The sequence below is a fragment of the Lissotriton helveticus genome, chromosome 4_1, assembly GCF_964261635.1.
Source record: "Lissotriton helveticus chromosome 4_1, aLisHel1.1, whole genome shotgun sequence".
NCBI classification, from domain to species: domain Eukaryota; kingdom Metazoa; phylum Chordata; class Amphibia; order Caudata; family Salamandridae; genus Lissotriton; species Lissotriton helveticus.
Genome location: NC_136063.1, coordinates 1,877,387,233 through 1,877,408,395, shown reverse-complemented (window position 1 = coordinate 1,877,408,395; position 21,163 = coordinate 1,877,387,233). Strand labels below are relative to the sequence as shown.

At 42.2% G+C, this 21,163-nt stretch overlaps 1 protein-coding gene across 4 annotated transcripts in view; it reads left to right on the top strand.

Annotated features, from left to right (window-relative positions):
* IL13RA2 (interleukin 13 receptor subunit alpha 2) overlaps positions 1 to 21,163 on the top strand; it is a 774,005-nt gene that overhangs the window by 712,134 nt on the left and 40,708 nt on the right. For all 4 annotated transcript variants that reach the window (XM_078688528.1, XM_078688529.1, XM_078688531.1 and 1 more), the window contains one exon: positions 16,392 to 16,491. In XM_078688528.1, coding sequence (XP_078544654.1) covers positions 16,392 to 16,491 — 100 coding nt within the window. The remainder of the gene's footprint in view (positions 1 to 16,391; positions 16,492 to 21,163) is intronic.

Sequence of the window (21,163 nt, the reverse complement as noted above, 5' to 3'; positions counted from 1 at the left end):
CCAATCAAGCCCTCGCTGCAGTACCGCGTATCCAAAGATCCACCATGGGAGGCAGATCCTTCTCCTACTTGGCGGCCAAGACCTGGAACTCACTCCCCACTCACCTCCGCCTTACACAGAACCACATCTCCTTCAGAAAAGAACTTAAAACATGGCTATTCGATAAATAATTAACCCCCTCCCCAAGCGCCTTGAGACCCTCTGGGTGAGTAGTGCGCTATATAAATGCTTGAACTTGAACTTGAACTTGAACCTAACCCTCCTTTTCCTTCCTGGAGATCTGGAAGACAATTGATCATCTGAAAGAGTGGCTTGCTCTTCTTCTTCCTCAGCAGAAAGATTGATCTCCTGAACTGCCCCTACTTCAGGAGGAACAACTACTATTGGGGTGGTGGTTGTGGCTATTGTTGCCCACTTATCTGATTTTCCTGCATTGATTGGGTACTACTTTGCGATAACGATAAGTCAATTTCATCATCACTGCTCATCGGCGTTGTCATGATTAGACTGGCTGTCTCTGCGACAGACATGGGCTGGACCTATGTTGGTGGGGTGGGTCCACTGTTGCGGGGGTGCTTCTCCATGCTTGCTTCACGGACACTGCTGCTGCAGGCGTAATTTTTGTTTTCCCAAAAACGTTCTTGGGCAACATACCGGTGATGGTATGTGGCAGTGCCTTTTTCTTACTGGCAACTTTCTTGGTACTGGACCTGGTAGCTTTCTTTGGGGCCATCATGAAGATGTCAGTTAGCACACAGTGGCACAAGTTGAAGAGATGTCTGTCTGTGGTCACACGTTCCGTGATGTTGAGCGCAGGGCTCAGGCCTTCTGTCAGGCATTAGAATGGGTGATGTTGTATCCTCCTCTTTTGTGCACCCAAAAGCAAAGAAGCAAGAAGAACATCAGTGAAACGTGGCATTGTTGTGGTTCAATTACTAGTACATACAAATATATTATAATTTAGTGTGTTTGGTCACACTTGTTATTTTATAACCTCAATTATTAAAGCATTAACAGTACAGTGTAACCAATTTGAGACTTTGACAGCAACAAGGGCTTTCATGGTGTACTATGTTACTGTCTACACTACAGTAGTACACTCAGGAAGAATAGTAAAGAAGAAGAACAACAACAAAAATACAAATGTAACGGTTTGGCATTGTGCATCATGTAGGATGCAGCACTCAGGGAGCTACAGCTGACAAATGACAGTGGAAACAATAAGCTAAGGGGAACAAAGGGAAGACAGACATGCATGCCTATATGGCAAAATCACTCTAACTACCTCCAAAAAATGTCCGACAGCCACTGGCCACACAATAACAAGAAGTAGGATGCCTGGAAAACAATGAACTCAAGCACGCCTATATGGAGTACGGACACAGATATTTACAAAATGGCCCCTGGCCACATGGAAAGGCTCAGCCAAGGCAAATTATGGCCCACTATTACAAACACAGTCACACACTGGCCAGACAAAGGAGGCATGCTAAACAACACATCTTTAATGCAACAATGCCAAAAACGAAAATCCACAGGGCTAAAATGGTTTGCAAGTTACAACCACACACATCCACACAAAGACTTTTAATTTAACCACACACATGAAAGAAAATGTGGTGAAATATATTCCACAACAAATTGTTTTTTAAATTTTAATCCAATGCCATCCATGCCCTAAATGATGTCTAAATTTAACAGTCACCACAGGAACAGTTGTTTCATGCACCCATAAGTAGCTCTGGTCCTATTGGTTGTAGAACCCAGTGGCAGACTAGGCCGCATAGTGAATCAATTCAAATCAATATTGCTAATTTATTAAAAACATGGAGAAAATCTAGTGAACTGAGCTACTTATTATACGCCGGAATCACAGCCAAATTACAGAAAAAACTCCAACGCATCCAAAACGCATCAGCAAGACTCATTTTGGACATCCCTCGACAAGATCGCATTACCGGCTACCCGAAAGACCTCCACTGGCTCCCCGTCAACAAGAGAATTACGTTCCGTCTCCTCACCCACGCACACAAGGCCCTCTACAAACTAGGACCCGAATGCCTCAACATCCGACTGTCCTTCTACACTCCCCCCCGCCAACTAAGGTCCGCCAATCAAGCCCTCGCTGCAGTACCGCGTATCCAAAGATCCACCATGGGAGGCAGATCCTTCTCCTACTTGGCGGCCAAGACCTGGAACTCACTCCCCACTCACCTCCGCCTTACACAGAACCACATCTCCTTCAGAAAAGAACTTAAAACATGGCTATTCGATAAATAATTAACCCCCTCCCCAAGCGCCTTGAGACCCTCTGGGTGAGTAGTGCGCTATATAAATGCTTGAACTTGAACTTGAACTTGAACCTAACCCTCCTTTTCCTTCCTGGAGATCTGGAAGACAATTGATCATCTGAAAGAGTGGCTTGCTCTTCTTCTTCCTCAGCAGAAAGATTGATCTCCTGAACTGCCCCTACTTCAGGAGGAACAACTACTATTGGGGTGGTGGTTGTGGCTATTGTTGCCCACTTATCTGATTTTCCTGCATTGATTGGGTACTACTTTGCGATAACGATAAGTCAATTTCATCATCACTGCTCATCGGCGTTGTCATGATTAGACTGGCTGTCTCTGCGACAGACATGGGCTGGACCTATGTTGGTGGGGTGGGTCCACTGTTGCGGGGGTGCTTCTCCATGCTTGCTTCACGGACACTGCTGCTGCAGGCGTAATTTTTGTTTTCCCAAAAACGTTCTTGGGCAACATACCGGTGATGGTATGTGGCAGTGCCTTTTTCTTACTGGCAACTTTCTTGGTACTGGACCTGGTAGCTTTCTTTGGGGCCATCATGAAGATGTCAGTTAGCACACAGTGGCACAAGTTGAAGAGATGTCTGTCTGTGGTCACACGTTCCGTGATGTTGAGCGCAGGGCTCAGGCCTTCTGTCAGGCATTAGAATGGGTGATGTTGTATCCTCCTCTTTTGTGCACCCAAAAGCAAAGAAGCAAGAAGAACATCAGTGAAACGTGGCATTGTTGTGGTTCAATTACTAGTACATACAAATATATTATAATTTAGTGTGTTTGGTCACACTTGTTATTTTATAACCTCAATTATTAAAGCATTAACAGTACAGTGTAACCAATTTGAGACTTTGACAGCAACAAGGGCTTTCATGGTGTACTATGTTACTGTCTACACTACAGTAGTACACTCAGGAAGAATAGTAAAGAAGAAGAACAACAACAAAAATACAAATGTAACGGTTTGGCATTGTGCATCATGTAGGATGCAGCACTCAGGGAGCTACAGCTGACAAATGACAGTGGAAACAATAAGCTAAGGGGAACAAAGGGAAGACAGACATGCATGCCTATATGGCAAAATCACTCTAACTACCTCCAAAAAATGTCCGACAGCCACTGGCCACACAATAACAAGAAGTAGGATGCCTGGAAAACAATGAACTCAAGCACGCCTATATGGAGTACGGACACAGATATTTACAAAATGGCCCCTGGCCACATGGAAAGGCTCAGCCAAGGCAAATTATGGCCCACTATTACAAACACAGTCACACACTGGCCAGACAAAGGAGGCATGCTAAACAACACATCTTTAATGCAACAATGCCAAAAACGAAAATCCACAGGGCTAAAATGGTTTGCAAGTTACAACCACACACATCCACACAAAGACTTTTAATTTAACCACACACATGAAAGAAAATGTGGTGAAATATATTCCACAACAAATTGTTTTTTAAATTTTAATCCAATGCCATCCATGCCCTAAATGATGTCTAAATTTAACAGTCACCACAGGAACAGTTGTTTCATGCACCCATAAGTAGCTCTGGTCCTATTGGTTGTAGAACCCAGTGGCAGACTAGGCCGCATAGTGAATCAATTCAAATCAATATTGCAAATTTATTAAAAACATGGAGAAAATCTAGTGAACTGAGCTACTTATTATACGCCGGAATCACAGCCAAATTACAGAAAAAACTCCAACGCATCCAAAACGCATCAGCAAGACTCATTTTGGACATCCCTCGACAAGATCGCATTACCGGCTACCCGAAAGACCTCCACTGGCTCCCCGTCAACAAGAGAATTACGTTCCGTCTCCTCACCCACGCACACAAGGCCCTCTACAAACTAGGACCCGAATGCCTCAACATCCGACTGTCCTTCTACACTCCCCCCCGCCAACTAAGGTCCGCCAATCAAGCCCTCGCTGCAGTACAGCGTATCCAAAGATCCACCATGGGAGGCAGATCCTTCTCCTACTTGGCGGCCAAGACCTGGAACTCACTCCCCACTCACCTCCGCCTTACACAGAACCACATCTCCTTCAGAAAAGAACTTAAAACATGGCTATTCGATAAATAATTAACCCCCTCCCCAAGCGCCTTGAGACCCTCTGGGTGAGTAGTGCGCTATATAAATGCTTGAACTTGAACTTGAACTTGAACCTAACCCTCCTTTTCCTTCCTGGAGATCTGGAAGACAATTGATCATCTGAAAGAGTGGCTTGCTCTTCTTCTTCCTCAGCAGAAAGATTGATCTCCTGAACTGCCCCTACTTCAGGAGGAACAACTACTATTGGGGTGGTGGTTGTGGCTATTGTTGCCCACTTATCTGATTTTCCTGCATTGATTGGGTACTACTTTGCGATAACGATAAGTCAATTTCATCATCACTGCTCATCGGCGTTGTCATGATTAGACTGGCTGTCTCTGCGACAGACATGGGCTGGACCTATGTTGGTGGGGTGGGTCCACTGTTGCGGGGGTGCTTCTCCATGCTTGCTTCACGGACACTGCTGCTGCAGGCGTAATTTTTGTTTTCCCAAAAACGTTCTTGGGCAACATACCGGTGATGGTATGTGGCAGTGCCTTTTTCTTACTGGCAACTTTCTTGGTACTGGACCTGGTAGCTTTCTTTGGGGCCATCATGAAGATGTCAGTTAGCACACAGTGGCACAAGTTGAAGAGATGTCTGTCTGTGGTCACACGTTCCGTGATGTTGAGCGCAGGGCTCAGGCCTTCTGTCAGGCATTAGAATGGATGATGTTGTATCCTCCTCTTTTGTGCACCCAAAAGCAAAGAAGCAAGAAGAACATCAGTGAAACGTGGCATTGTTGTGGTTCAATTACTAGTACATACAAATATATTATAATTTAGTGTGTTTGGTCACACTTGTTATTTTATAACCTCAATTATTAAAGCATTAACAGTACAGTGTAACCAATTTGAGACTTTGACAGCAACAAGGGCTTTCATGGTGTACTATGTTACTGTCTACACTACAGTAGTACACTCAGGAAGAATAGTAAAGAAGAAGAACAACAACAAAAATACAAATGTAACGGTTTGGCATTGTGCATCATGTAGGATGCAGCACTCAGGGAGCTACAGCTGACAAATGACAGTGGAAACAATAAGCTAAGGGGAACAAAGGGAAGACAGACATGCATGCCTCTATGGCAAAATCACTCTAACTACCTCCAAAAAATGTCCGACAGCCACTGGCCACACAATAACAAGAAGTAGGATGCCTGGAAAACAATGAACTCAAGCACGCCTATATGGAGTACGGACACAGATATTTACAAAATGGCCCCTGGCCACATGGAAAGGCTCAGCCAAGGCAAATTATGGCCCACTATTACAAACACAGTCACACACTGGCCAGACAAAGGAGGCATGCTAAACAACACATCTTTAATGCAACAATGCCAAAAACGAAAATCCACAGGGCTAAAATGGTTTGCAAGTTACAACCACACACATCCACACAAAGACTTTTAATTTAACCACACACATGAAAGAAAATGTGGTGAAATATATTCCACAACAAATTGTTTTTTAAATTTTAATCCAATGCCATCCATGCCCTAAATGATGTCTAAATTTAACAGTCACCACAGGAACAGTTGTTTCATGCACCCATAAGTAGCTCTGGTCCTATTGGTTGTAGAACCCAGTGGCAGACTAGGCCGCATAGTGAATCAATTCAAATCAATATTGCAAATTTATTAAAAACATGGAGAAAATCTAGTGAACTGAGCTACTTATTTAGCTGAATAAAAGAAGAAAAAATTGCATGCAAAACAACAACCAGCAAGAAGACATGTCCACCACAAAAAAGGCACGCAGGCCTATGGCAGAAGCACACTGCCTGCCTTCACAAAATGGCCACCAGCCACATGGTGAGGCCACAACAAGAAGCAATAATAAGCCTACAAAGGGAAGACAATGCACGCCTATGGCAAAAGTACACTGGCTGCCTTCACAAAATCTATGTATGAATAACCACATAAATTTAGACAGCTAACATGGAAAGGTCATAAATCAAAGAAGATTCTAACAAGTTTGAACAGATAAAATGTTTCTTTTTCATTTAATAAGTATTTAATTAAAAAAAACACATACACAATATCTGAAAAATTATAACATCACAATAAACAAATTAAAAACGAATCCTGAGCAATAATCCTAAAATTAGAAACACAAATTACATACTATATATACATAAATTCACAATCAGTGGAGAACAATCTTGCTTCTACATGAAAATTTAAATGAACCATTTCATCGTAAGTGGCAAAAAATAATCTTTCAACGCGCGTTTCGGCGTTTCAGCTAACGCCTTCTTCAGGAGCCACGAATTTTCACTGAAACACATATATAAAAAAGGTTTTATCTATGAACAATCATTCTATTTCAATTATATTACGGTTTTCAAATCATATTAAACTTGAACATCAAAAATAAAATACACACATTACACTTTCTGTCAATGCACAAGAATTATTTAAAAATATAAAAAAGAAAAAATTGAACAAACTTGTATACTTAACATTTAAAAACAATACATATTTGCCTTTCCTCATTATTTCGTAGCTATCTAAGTAAAAAGGACCTGATAAGAAAAGAAAAGAATAGATCCTATCTCTATTTATATTTGAGCAGTTGCTAGATGATTAAATTAGTGGGAGAGGGTGAAGGAGAAAGGGGGATGTAGGTTGGAAAAATAATAATAAACGGTAAGGGGGAGGACGATGACGTGCAGAAGCGGGCCATGGACGGGTAGACGTTGTGGAGGATAATAATCTATGTAGGACAATGTTAAGACTGCTTTAAACTTGTATGTCCTCTGTTGTGCACGTACATCTATGCATGATTGAGCACTCCTTGCTTAAACCAAAATATTCAATATTCATTTTCGACTTCTTAGTTCAAGGTATTCGCCTACTATCAAGACAGGGTACTTACTAGATTAAAAACTGGTTCTACGGTTGGTTTAGATACCTCTTGTTCCCTTTCTAAATAGTCTGTTTATGATCGAGGAGATACGTACATAAAGTCTCTGCAGATTCAAAAGAATGGAAGGTTGTACTCTTCAAATAGTTAAAGAAACAGAAAATGAGAGACCGATATATCTAACAGCTTAACACTTTAACTAAACCATAGTTGACAGCAAGGTATTGACAATATTTATCATTTAGAGGGACCATTTTATCATTTTATCATGCACAGATATTGTCCACTATATCTCTTCTCCAACTATGTAATTTCCAAATAGATGAAACGAAAATACCACAAATAAGGCATTAAATTGGATGAAACGAAAATAACACAGATAAGGCATTAAATTTTATGAAACCCATCCCGGAATTGACTCGGAAATGCTTCGGAAATGCTCCTATTCTCTTCTATCGATACTCATTGTATCCAGAAAAACATGTCGAGGGATAGATTGCTTACCCAGTTAAAACTTTACACTAGTCGATAACTTGTCATGGATATATTCTTCATTCTAAAAAGCCCGCTGAATGCTGTTTACAAACGATATAAGAGAAACAGTATAAAGTTTATGGAAAGTTAGCGGCTATGTAATCATTTTATTTAGCGGAAATCTGTTTGTACTCACATATATTTGTGATATTAGGTAATTAATTCTTGGCCAATAAAGGTGCTAGATTCTGCTACAAGTTGATGGTATATGTTCCACGTTCTCAAATACGTAGCCGATAAGTCTTTGAGTGGACTCTCATACCCAGTTAGTCCTTTGGTTTGGACTTTTACCAGTATTTCCTAAGAAGACATAATATGACATAATAACATATGTTATTGTCGGTAAACTAATTTAGTTTGAGGTTCGAATAACCTGCATCTATTTAAAGTTTCTGGACATTATTTTATCGCTCTTCCTACCTTTGATGCAGAGATAGAGAGTCGACAGGCGTGGGACCGCGGAGCTGCGAGATAACTCGACCGGCGTCCCCGACCGTTACAAGTAATTTCATCTGCGTGCTTGAGGCAGTCCTTCTTTTAACGTATCCGCAGTCAGTATTGCGTTCAACCACGTGAGCAGATTAGTCAATGGCGTATTTAACACGGGGACGAACGGGTTGAATGGGTTGCCCACCAGCCACATGGCCATGCCACAACAAGAAGCAATAATAAACCTACAGAGGGAAGACAATGCAGACGTATGGCAGAAGCACACTGGTTGCCTTCACAAAATGGTCGCCAGCCACATCGCCAGGCCACAACAACAAGCAATAAGCCTATAAAGGGAAGACAGACAATGCAGACCTATGGCAAAAGCACACTGGCTACCTTCACAAACTTTCTGTGTCAGCCACATGACCAGGCTACCATAACAAAAAGCAATAAGCCAAGAGGAACAAAGGAAACACATGCAGGCCTATGGAAAAAGCCCACAAACTGCCTCCATTAAATGGGCGACAGTCATATGATCACTACACAACCACAACAAGCAGGAGTCCTGGAAAACAATGAACTCAAGCAGGCCTATATGGTTGGCCTATATGGTTGGACACAAACTTTACAAAATGGCCTCTGGCTACTAATTTGAGGCTCAGCCAAGGCAAATGATGGCCCACTATTACAAACACACTCACACAATGATAAAGCAGGCATGCTAAACAACACATCTTTAATGCAACAATGCCAAAAATGAAAATCCACAGGGCTAAAAAAAAGTTTGCAAGCTACAACCACATGCATCTAACAAAGGCATTTAACACACATGAAAAAAAATAAAAAGTGAAATACCCTCAAAGAAACAGATTTTGTATTTTAAACCAATGCTATCCATGCCCTTAATGATGTTTAAATTCAAATGACACCACAGAGATAGTTGTTTCATGCACCCATGAGTATCTCTCAGCCTACTGGCTGAAAAGGACTATTGGCAGACTACTGGGCTACATAGTGAATTAAATAAATATTGCAAAATGATTTCAAAAGTTGGAGAAAATGTAGTGAACTGTGCAACATGTTTCCTTTATAAAAAAAGAAAAAATACTTACAAAGAAACAACTAGGCCCCTACTGAAACTAAAGGCCACCCACCACAGGAAATTAAAAAAAATGATGAAAAGTTCAAATGAATCTAGGTGCATGGCCCCAAGTGAACAACACCAATTTTCCAACTTACTTGTAAAATCTCAAATTCAAAAGTCCTCAAATCCAATGATATATGATGTTGCACACAAAGAGTGATCCTTCCAGTGCCAAATCAAAATGAAAAGACACCAGGAGATGGACAAAGTACTGGAAGGAGTCTGCTGAACAGGAACAGGAAGTTAGAGACTCTGGAGCACTTCCTTCCTCTTAAAAAAAGGTAAAAACAGAAAAAGGACTCCTTGCACAACAAAGTACAGCCAAATGCCAATTTGAGGAATTTTTGAAATCCAAATCACCCTTTCTAGAAGGTTATGATGCTGCTTGGGGATATAACCTTCTCCAGATCGCAGTTGCAGTAGATTCTGCATGTTCGGGATCGCGTTTGTCATACAATTTCCGCCGGAAGTCTGATGGCGCGAATGATCTGTTCACGATCGCAAACTCTCGCTGGACCATGTGGCCACCTAGCAAATTTCGTGGCACTCGCGAACGGCTCAGGAAATCTCGTCTGCGATTGCAGGCACCCGATAAGTCACTCACGTGACGCATTTTTTGGTGCACAAACCAAAAAAACCTCTGCTCCCTTGCAGAGTGTGAAGTTTTTCGGCATGGTTACTCAGAATGCTGTTCTGTAACAGCGAGAAACTTCAAACCATTTTGAGAACAACCACAAGAAAGTCTCTGCATCAATTTAGAGAACGGACAGTTTTCCTGATTTTACCCACTACCTCAACCGGGCTAGAGTTTTGGGTCTTTACTATCATTATCTAAAGTGAGTTACTGCCAACACTATTGAAGTCTGTAGAGCCATGTCCAGCCTTTGCTTGTCCACTAGAGAGGGAAAAGCCCAGTGAGTTCTGCTAAAATGGACTGTCTGACAAAAACTATCCGGCACATACAACAACCACACATCTAGCACTGCCTAGGAAGAGTTTATGGTGCGGATGTCATGATTTCATGGATCCTGGGTCGAATGCATTCTGACACAATCTGCGCCTTTGTTTTTTAAGATTCAGGATAGTATTTAAGTCATGGTGTATCATTGCATGCAGCACATCTCTAAGAACAAACTAACCCAGAACTCTTGCAAGTCAGCTGAATTAAGGTTGTTTACAAATCCCCTTATGGCAAGAATGGGTTCATAGTTTCCCATTTTAAAGGACCTACCTTTTAACTTCCAATGAATGTGAATATGTTAAACTGATTTTCCCTTTGGTCAATTTTCTAACTTTATTGAGGTTATAGCCAATAAAGATTTACTATTAAAAAAGGAGGTTGATTCTTGTGTTGTTTTATCTTTCCATTGATTGGCTGTTTTAGTTGTTGATCCTAGCACTTTCCCCGCACCATTGGTTCCCTCGGGGTAGTCAAAGTTCCATGCACCTAAGTCTGAGACCTAATTAGGATAAAACTGATCTTGTGCTGCTCAACTTCTTGTTCAGGGAGGACTTGCCTGGCAGTTCGGGCTGGACTATTTCTATTGGATCAGGGTCAATACTGATGTGCATATGGTTGGGTCCAAACTGAGGTAATAAGGCGGGTACAAAATTATGGAGATTGATGAAGCACATGCGATTGCCAGTGGCTTAGATAAATTCAAGTATTCCATCCATCACCTTGTTGCTGTTGCAGTACAAAATTAAACCTTTTTTGTGAACCTGTTGTGGGTTCTATCTTAAAACATAGAAGAAGCATAGGTCTGACAGTTCCAAAAAGCAATCCCTCACAAAAGGGGAAAAAGAACATGTGTCCCTCCTTCCTTCCCCTCTTTTGGGGTCTTTTCTCTTATATGCTTTGTAATGCTTCTGGTAATCAATTATCAAGCCATAACGGTCAGATCATAATGTGGTTGCTCTTTCGATCATAGGGTACACGGTTTTGATACTCCAGCGTTTTTCCCATGCATGTCATGGGAAATGACTTTCTTTTCCATCCTCACCAGTTAGTCAACAAGAAAATTAAGGGAAACATCCTTTACAACGCAACTTTTACCACGCAGTACCTTTACGACGCAACTTTTACAACGCAAACCATTACAACGCATTGCGCTGGGGGGCGCTCTAGGATAGGGAATAGTGTTAATAATAATCTTTATTTGGATATAAAACAATATCCTTAAAAGAAGCACCAACAGCAATATACATTGTAAAAGCAAAACTGACATCAATAATCAACTTTAAATGGATGCAGGGTCATCACATTGCAATTTTCGCCTCCCTGTTAAACAGTCCGGGTTGCGTTAAAAATAACTTAAAAAGTACGGAGGTTGTTATACAGTAATTTACAGTATTAAACTTATTGGCCAACCCACCGTTAATACATAGTTATAAAAGTTAAAAAGATATCAAATAAAAATAGCAACAGCAGATCAATAGCAGCAAATCATGATAGTGCAGTAATGGATGAGGGTCTTTTATCAAGTTACAAGTAATACGATTAGATTTAAGCTGTTCCCAACACGAGGGGAGCATGCAGAAAGCTGCGATATGCAAGGCGTATAAATAATGTAAGGGCAATATTTAAAGCTGTATTTTCTGGACATAGGGCCGCAATGATTGCCTGTCTGCAGGACCGGATTCCCAACCTATTCCACTCCACTTTCAGTTTGCGTCTGCGCTGTGCCATGAGTGCTGGGCAAAGACAAACCACATGCTCCAGGGTTTCAGCCGTCCTGCCGCACCCTCTGCACCATATTTCATCTGTCGTGCGACGCCAGCCTGGCAGATCTTTTAAAAATTGCCAGTCACCAAGTCTCATGGCCATAAAACTAAGTTTTAGGTACGAGGGGTAGGTGCAGGACAGATAGGTTGCAGGAGCTAATCACCCTTACGAATTCATAACGGCCCATGCGTGTCTACGTTTGGCAAGATGGTTTTTATCCATAATAAGGGAACTTATTCGGACACTTTTCTTAATGAGGGATTTGAATACTGTCATACTGGGGTTAACATCCCATAGGTCGCCTGCGGAGAGTTCTTGAATGTACTCCTTGAAAAGACGACCATACGTGCCCCCTGAATTTTTCTCAGAAATGTCTTGCCAGACTAGTGACTCAAGTGAGCCTGTGTCTGCCTGTCTGAGTTTATGGCAGAGATTTAGGAATGTGCCAATGCTGGAGACTTTGTAATTTAATAGGCCGAGTTCTAGCCTAATCTGTGCAGCAGAGGCATTACTGGGCAAATGGAGGACTTTTTTGTAAATTTTAGTCACGTGTTGGTTTAAATTTGTGTTTAATTTACCCCTGAAGATCTCGTTACCATATGACAGTGTCGGATCAATCTTTGCTCTCATGACCTCTAATAGAGGGGTTAGACTTGGGCCAGACAGTTTTTTCAAGAGCTTGGAGAGGGTCACCTGTAAAGTCACTGCTTTAGCAGATATCTCCTTACGTTGTTTCGCAAAGTTGCCCCTTGAGTCAAGATTGACCCCTAGGTATTTATATACACTGCCTACTGCAATGGTCATGTTGTTATACGACCATCCTCCCCCTGCTTTTCTTTTTTTTCCAAAGGTAACCACTTGGGTTTTCTTTAGGTTAACCTCTAACTGGTTTGCAGCGGTATAGTTGTGTAGTTTTACCAGGAGCCTTTGTAAGCCGACACGTGTTAGACTGAAAAGCACTAAGTCATCCGCGTAAAGCAGGTTACTTATGGGGACACCACCCATCTTTGGAGGGTGGCTATTGGTTTCATCTAAAGTTGTCGTCAGGTTAGCGATAAACAAATTAAAAAGAAGAGGGGCCAGCACACAGCCCTGTTTGACACCCCTAGTAGTCATGATTTTACGAGAAAGGTGTGTGCCGGACCCCAACTTCACCTGAACCCATGTACCTGAATGATTGCCTCCAGAAGTTTTTGAGGGATTCCCCATCTCCTTAACTTTTCCCATAAAGCTGCCCTGGGAACCCTATCAAGTCAACAAAGCAGCAAAATACAGCCCTAGATGTTAAACAAACTCTATCAACAATGATGGCTAATGTCAATCGGTTGGTCATGGTCCCGGATTTGGCAGTGAAGCCTGTTTGGTTCATTGGTATCAGATTGTTCTCGTCTGCCCATGCTCTCAGCTCGCTCAGGAGAATGCTTGCATAATATTTAGCCTCAACGTCCAAAAGAGCTATCAGTCTGTAGTTCTTTGGAGATGAATGGGGACCTGATTTATAGATTGGGTTGATTATTGCTCCACGCCAAGAGTCCGATATTATCGAGGTTCTAAGGGAGTAACTGAAAAGGTTGGTTAGATGGCCCGACCGGAGGGGTATATCGGATTTGAATACGTTTGAGGGTAGTCCTTTGGGGCCCGGTGCTCCGTCCGCTCTTGATTTCAACAAAACTTTAGTGACCCTTCCTTGAGTTGTCTGAAGATCGTCGGTACTGAGATACAAGCTACCAGTAGACCTCCTCCCATTCTTGCTCGAACTTGTCGGCGCCATCCTAGGTGAACATGCGTCAGTTGGCACTATTCCTTCTGGGGACTTAAAGTGATCCACCAAAAAAGCGAACCAGCTAGCTTCTTGGATGTTTGCTGACCCGGTGCTGAGCTTACCCGAGATTTGTCGGTTAATTAACGCCCAGAATTTCCTTGCATTATGATTTTTGCTCTCCCATAGTAGCTTGCACCAGAATTCGTCTTGTTGAAGTTGCTTTTCTTTTTGTACTGCCTGCCTAAATGATTTTTGAGCGAGTTTATATGCCCTAACGAGCTCGTTATCTCCTGGGGATTTCATCAGGGACCGCAAGGCACTGTTTCTGAGTGTCTTCAATGCCCTTGTCTCTCGTGAGATTACACCCTGACGGGTAACAGAGTCTGGCTGAGAGTACTGTTTAGTTGGAAATAACGTTATAAGTTGTGAGCAAAACATCGACCATGCAGCAGCTCTGAGAGTCCCCAGGTCAGAGCGGTCTGAAATAAGGGCCAAACTTGCCTCCTTGACAAGGGGTATTATTTCGTCGCTCCATCTTAGGCGTTTCAAATGATCACAGTGCATTCCTGCAAATGTAGTTGGAGCAGGTTTAATAGGGAATAGATTTAATTTACTATCCAACACCTTCCCTAGTGTCCACGGGGACTGGAGTTGGAATAGTAAATTAAACTATTCACTATCCAGCACCCCAAAGCGTTATGCGTTGTAAAAACCGCGTTGTAAAAGCATGCGATGTAAACGCATGCGTTGTAATGTCATACATCCGGAAATTAACAATGTTGCAGACTATGGGGTATGTATAGAGTTTAAGTTCTTACCAATTCACACACCCAACAACTAAAGCTTCGCTTCATTCATAACTAAATTGTTACATCAGGTAGGAACAGTTAAGGCAACACTTGAAGGAAACGTCAAAGTTCATTTCACTAAGCCATGAAATAATGCAGCATAAGCAAGAGAATTTAAATGCAGTAAAATCTTCTTCTCTTTAGGAACCGATTCACCATTAATATTCAAACATAATAAAGTAAATCAATCATTTCATATGAAAAATAATAGTATTATTGTCAGTAATTATGTAAAAATGAATAATCCTAAATATGGTCTACTCATCCAATTTTCAAAAGTAGCAACATGTAAATAAATTCTAAAATCTTAAAACAAAATCATTTTCATTAATATACATTCTTTATAGTCTTAAGTACCTATACTGAACGTTTTAAACATGCAACCATTTTTAACATTGATTAGCACCAATTTAGAGTTTGCTGGAACACTCAAATCAATAGAAATGCTAAACTTTCATTAGTTTTCATGTCACCTTGTTATTGGGTTAATAATCACTACAAATCTTTTTTTTAATTATTTTATTAATCCTACTGATTCTAGCTAATCAAACATGCTTTTACTATGCTGACAATTCAATGTTTTGATCTGTTTCTACGAAGGTCTTTGTCAATGTGTTAAAAGTGCACATTATATTTTCGGTGTAAAATCTAATATGTATGTTGTGTAAAGAATAATCGAGATTCACGCTGTTACAGAATCATTCACAAAACATCACTAGTGAACAACCCTGATAAAAAGCTAAACGTTAAGGCCCCTAATAGGTCACTTTTGAACTTTAAGCCACCTATTACCCACCTAAGAGTCATTTCAGATGAACTGTAGCTCAACCGCAGGCACTATGAACCTCTCCGTAATCTTTGTTTTACCACATTTGCGGTAAAACCTATTAAGTCCCCCTGCATGCCTCCCCTGAATTATTCTCCTGAGTGTGCCGGGGTTCAACACTTCTTCCATCCTGCGGTCCAAAGAACAATGCCAGCCGATTTACCTCTGGAAATGTACAGTAGCAGTGCAAAAAAAGGGGAAAGCTTGGTAGCTGTACAGATGTTTTATTGGAAAATGAGAGACCATGGCCACATTTATGTTCAACCCCTTTGTGCGGCGTTCCTTCTCCTCATTAGTAACGTACTGCCATAATAAATATCTAGAGGATAAAACCCTTGTACTTAGGAGCTCCACAATCGACCTACTTAGCCTGCCCATTGGCTAGATGAGCAAACATCAAAAGGATGAATACCCTCTTTTTCCCATAGTGCTCCGGCATTTTGCCCCAGGGATTAGGAGAATGATTTGTGCAGTTCCCATCAAATATTGCAATATTATATAGTGGCCTAACAACTGATATGCAGAATGTCTTGTTATTGCAATATTGATAATGAAAATAAATATAATATTATTTTTGTGTTCTATAGTTGTCACAAAGTTGATGTCTTAATTCTCTTAATTAATTGGTTTAACCCACCTGTTTGCTTTTGAAGAAGAGCCATTAGTTTGACAAAGGTTATTGTTTGTAGACAGACATTTTCGTATTGGTCAGAGTCCTGATCATCATATATTAGATTGGGTGGAAGATCACACCAGAAGCCTGTAATACACGTGTTGTGCTAATAAAAAGTGAGGCATTATCATATGAAATATAAACAATGATTAATCTATTTTTGTATCTTTGTTCTCTCCAGTAACAGAATCAAACACAGACACGGTGCTCTTCATTGCTCTTGGAATCGTTCTTCTGCTACTATGTATCATTAGTATAGTTTGCTGGATTGCTAAAAAAGGGTAAGTGGCTTGCACATACATCTGTCAGGATACTTTCATATATGTATGTGTATGTAAGTATGCGCATGCATTCAAACCCATTTGTGTGATATTATTTCAGCTATCCAAAAATAACAATCGACTATAGATCTGTAAAATGTTTAATGCATTTTTCGCTTCACGCCTCCCGCCCTCCCAGACTATTTAAACATCACCTTGTGTGAAGCGCGCTGACTTCATTGTGGTCTTTACCCCTGAGGCGGAAAGCCGGGGGCTCGATTAACAATTTTAAAAGTGTGCATTTGATTATTATTTTGTGGCATTTTATTTGAAACTTTGGTTCCTTTTTACCTGCGAGCCTCACTAGAAGGAATCGCCGCTTCCCCACGCTCTTCCCAGCTCAGCAGACTACGTGCTGACGCCAGGGACTATAGCCGCCATATTGGGAGAGGGAAGGGTGACGGTCCAGTAGCTGGACGCCTCCCGCCCTCCCAGACTATTTAAACATCACCTTGTGTGAAGCGTGCTGACTTCATTGTGGTCTTTACCCCTGAGGCGGAAAGCCGGGGGCTCGATTAACAATTTTAAAAGTGTGCATTTGATTATTAGTTTGTGGCATTTTATTTGAAACTTTGGTTCCTTTTTACCTGCGAGCCTCACTAGAAGGAATCGCCGCTTCCCCACGCTCTTCCCAGCTCAGCAGACTACGTGCTGACGCCAGGGACTATAGCCGCCATATTGGGAGAGGGAAGGGTGGCGGTCCAGTAGCTGGACGCCTCCCGCCCTCCCAGACTATTTAAACATCACCTTGTGTGAAGCGCGCTGACTTCATTGTGGTCTTTACCCCTGAGGCGGAAAGCCGGGGGCTCGATTAACAATTTTAAAAGTGTGCATTTGATTATTATTTTGTGGCATTTTATTTGAAACTTTGGTTCCTTTTTACCTGCGAGCCTCACTAGAAGGAATCGCCGCTTCCCCACGCTCTTCCCAGCTCAGCAAACTACGTGCTGACGCCAGGGACTATAGCCGCCATATTGGGAGAGGGAAGGGTGGCGGTCCAGTAGCTGGACGCCTCCCGCCCTCCCAGACTATTTAAACATCACCTTGTGTGAAGCGCGCTGACTTCATTGTGGTCTTTACCCCTGAGGCGGAATGCCGGGGGCTCGATTAACAATTTTAAAAGTGTGCATTTGATTATTATTTTGTGGCATTTTATTTGAAACTTTAGTTCCTTTTTACCTGCGAGCCTCACTAGAAGGAATCGCCGCTTCCCCACGCTCTTCCCAGCTCAGCAGACTACGTGCTGACGCCAGGGACTATAGCCGCCATATTGGCAGAGGGAAGGGTGGCGGTCCAGTAGCTGGACGCCTCCCGGCCTCCCAGACTATTTAAACATCACCTTGTGTGAAGCGCGCTGACTTCATTGTGGTCTTTACCCCTGAGGCGGAAAGCCGGGGGCTCGATTAACAATTTTAAAAGTGTGCATTTGATTATTATTTTGTGGCATTTTATTTGAAACTTTGGTTCCTTTTTACCTGCGAGCCTCACTAGAAGGAATCGCCGCTTCCCCACGCTCTTCCCAGCTCAGCAGACTACGTGCTGACGCCAGGGACTATAGCCGGCATATTGGGAGAGGGAAGGGTGGCGGTCCAGTTGCTGGACGCCTCCCGCCCTCCCAGACTATTTAAACATCACCTTGTGTGAAGCGCGCTGACTTCATTGTGGTCTTTACCCCTGAGGCGGAAAGCCGGGGGCTCGATTAACAATTTTAAAAGTGTGCTTTTGATTAATATTTTGTGGCATTTTATTTGAAACTTTGGTTCCTTTTTACCTGCGAGCCTCACTAGAAGGAATCGCCGCTTCCCCACGCTCTTCCCAGCTCAGCAGACTACGTGCTGATGCCAGGGACTATAGCCGCCATATTGGGAGAGGGAAGGGTGGCGGTCCAGTAGCTGGACGCCTCCCGCCCTCCCAGACTATTTAAACATCACCTTGTGTGAAGCGCGCTGACTTAATTGTGGTCTTTACCCCTGAGGCGGAAAGCCGGGGGCTCGATTAACAATTTTAAAAGTGTGCATTTGATTATTATTTTGTGGCATTTTATTTGAAACTTTGGTTCCTTTTTACCTGCGAGCCTCACTAGAAGGAATCGCCGCTTCCCCACGCTCTTCCCAGCTCAGCAGACTACGTGCAGACGCCAGGGACTATAGCCGCCATATTGGGAGAGGGAAGGGTGGCGGTCCAGTAGCTGGACGCCTACCACCCTCCTCAGCACTGGATAAAAGGGGATTGTAGTGTAGTTCCTATTATCCCAATAGGCTCTGCGCATTGGAATAATACCTTCAATAGTATAGGCCTAGACCAGACGTTAACTAGGTCTACTACTGTCGATATTAGACTTAAAGTTTTGGGTTTGCCAGCTAGCTCAGAGTTCACTAGAAACTTTCTCGACTAGGCAAGGAGGAGTTGAACCTCCCTGGATAGACAAGAAGGGATTTAGTTTCTGACAACCATAGAACATGACAACTTTGCTCTCCCCTAATCAAGAGTGTATCTCTAGAGTCGTGTGAAAACAAAAGACGACTTATTTTACTCAGTCAGTACGTGCATTCTTAGTCTCACCAGGTTGTAGAGAAAAGGAAGAGACGGGCGTGTTCAATAAAAGATGTTATTTATTGATCAGTCTCTTTTCTCATACAAGAGAAATGGATCGATATTATTGCAATACTTATGGTTAAGTAAAGTGCGTACATTAAAAGCAGAAGTATAAAATAATACTGTAAAAACATTGATATGGTTTCTAAGCCATATGATGGTTTAAAATGGATAAAATAGATACATACACATATACATTTGACTAATCGTACTCAACTGGTGTTTCTAACTACGCCTACCCCAGATGTACCTGACCTAAGCCTAATACGTGGGCGGGAGTAGAAAGTAGCAGTTTAAGTTAAGTTTGTTTTGCCAAGTGACTGACTCAAGAATTCTCTGTGAGGGGTTATTCAGTTCTGTACCTGGAGTCTAGGATGAATGAGGGATGGTATCTCTCGTCTCTGGTCTCGATATTCCAGGCTGCCTGCGAGGGCTACCCGGAAGCGCCGGAGCTGGATTTCTCGGCAGGAGAAAACAGCGTCTCGTTCTCAGCGCGTCAGGAAGGCGGGGCTGCGCCAGCGGGGTCTGCTCTGCTCTGGGCTTCGGCAAGTCTGGCTGCTCCGATCATGTCACCACCGCGTGTGTTTGCATAGGGCAATATCGGTAATATTTATACCTTTAAGGTGCCGAGATTGACGTAAGGATGGACATAGATACGTCAATAAGGATGTCATACGACTTGGTCGTTAGCACATTCTTTTGCTGAAGTTCTCGGTGAAATCAAAACAATGGCCGCAGGGTTTTTCCCAGGTCTGTCATAGGTTTGATTTGTTTTGAGAACTCCGTATGCCTTATCAGGGGCTGGAGGAATATCGCTTGTCTAATTAGATGGCAAGCGTTATGACCTAATCAGATAACACGTTCCTGTGCCGTAGTGTGGCTTAATCAGATAACGGTTCCTGCATCATGGGGGTTTTCTGCCTCATGGGATGGCTGCTAGTTAACTTGTTAACCAGAATAGGGTCAGGAATAGGGGGATCGATACAGAACCTATAGGAATACATCACACCCACTCCACGCTAACTATGGACATATTTACGAATCTATGCATAGTAAAACATACTGTAGAGTATCATGTATACCTTACCACCCCAAAATACATAAATGCATTTTGAAATTATCAAATATACGGAAAAAACAGTCACATGTATTATATGCACTCAAGCTGTAGAATAATGCTAAAGTAATCACGCATATCTATACATTATCACTAATTTGTATATGAGAATTTACACATGAAATGGCTCTTAATACAGAAAAAAGTTTCGAGACCATTCCATCACAGAATAAAATAATTATGAACATACCAGCGGGCAGCTAATGTCTATAAAGTATCTAAAAATAGAAATTTTAGTTCTCTAAGAATAGTTCTTACTTTAAGCAGAAGATAAGTGTCCCGAAAAATTCTTACAAATATTTTGGGGCTGCTGAAAAAAAATTGCTGTCCGTGAACTGGAAGGAAAATTGTTCATGGTATTTTGCTATTCTAGCTGAAGGCCAAATTCAGGGAACGCCGTGTGCGAGCTTGCTCAAAAGTCTCTATTTCTGCTCTGGTGAGAACATCATATCATTTAGACTGTCGAAAAAGCTGTCAACAGCTTCCTGGGAGAGTTCCACTAACTCGGAAAAGGATGTAACCATGCATTCGTGCGCATGATTGTCTCCATTGATGTTTTGATTAGAATTGCTGACAGAAGGTCGTACCTGATCAATGCTGCTTTCATCTTGAACTTCACTACCCCTTAATCGTAGTGGTGAAGCTTCCACGAATGCCGTCATCAGGATTGGTAGCCGTTGAGGGCAGCACAAAGCATGAGCCTTTATTGGACTCAACAATGTTTCTGCATCCATTGGCGCATCCGATTGTAGCGTCAGACAGGTGTCTAACACGCATTCTTCTCCGCATAGCAAGCACCTTAATACAGGTAAAACACATCGTTGCCACATTGGTCGAAATGAAAGAAACCAAGTCATGTTCAGGTCTCTAAGCCGGGATAGTCCCAGGATTTTTGATATCCGGTCCCGGTATCCAATGGCT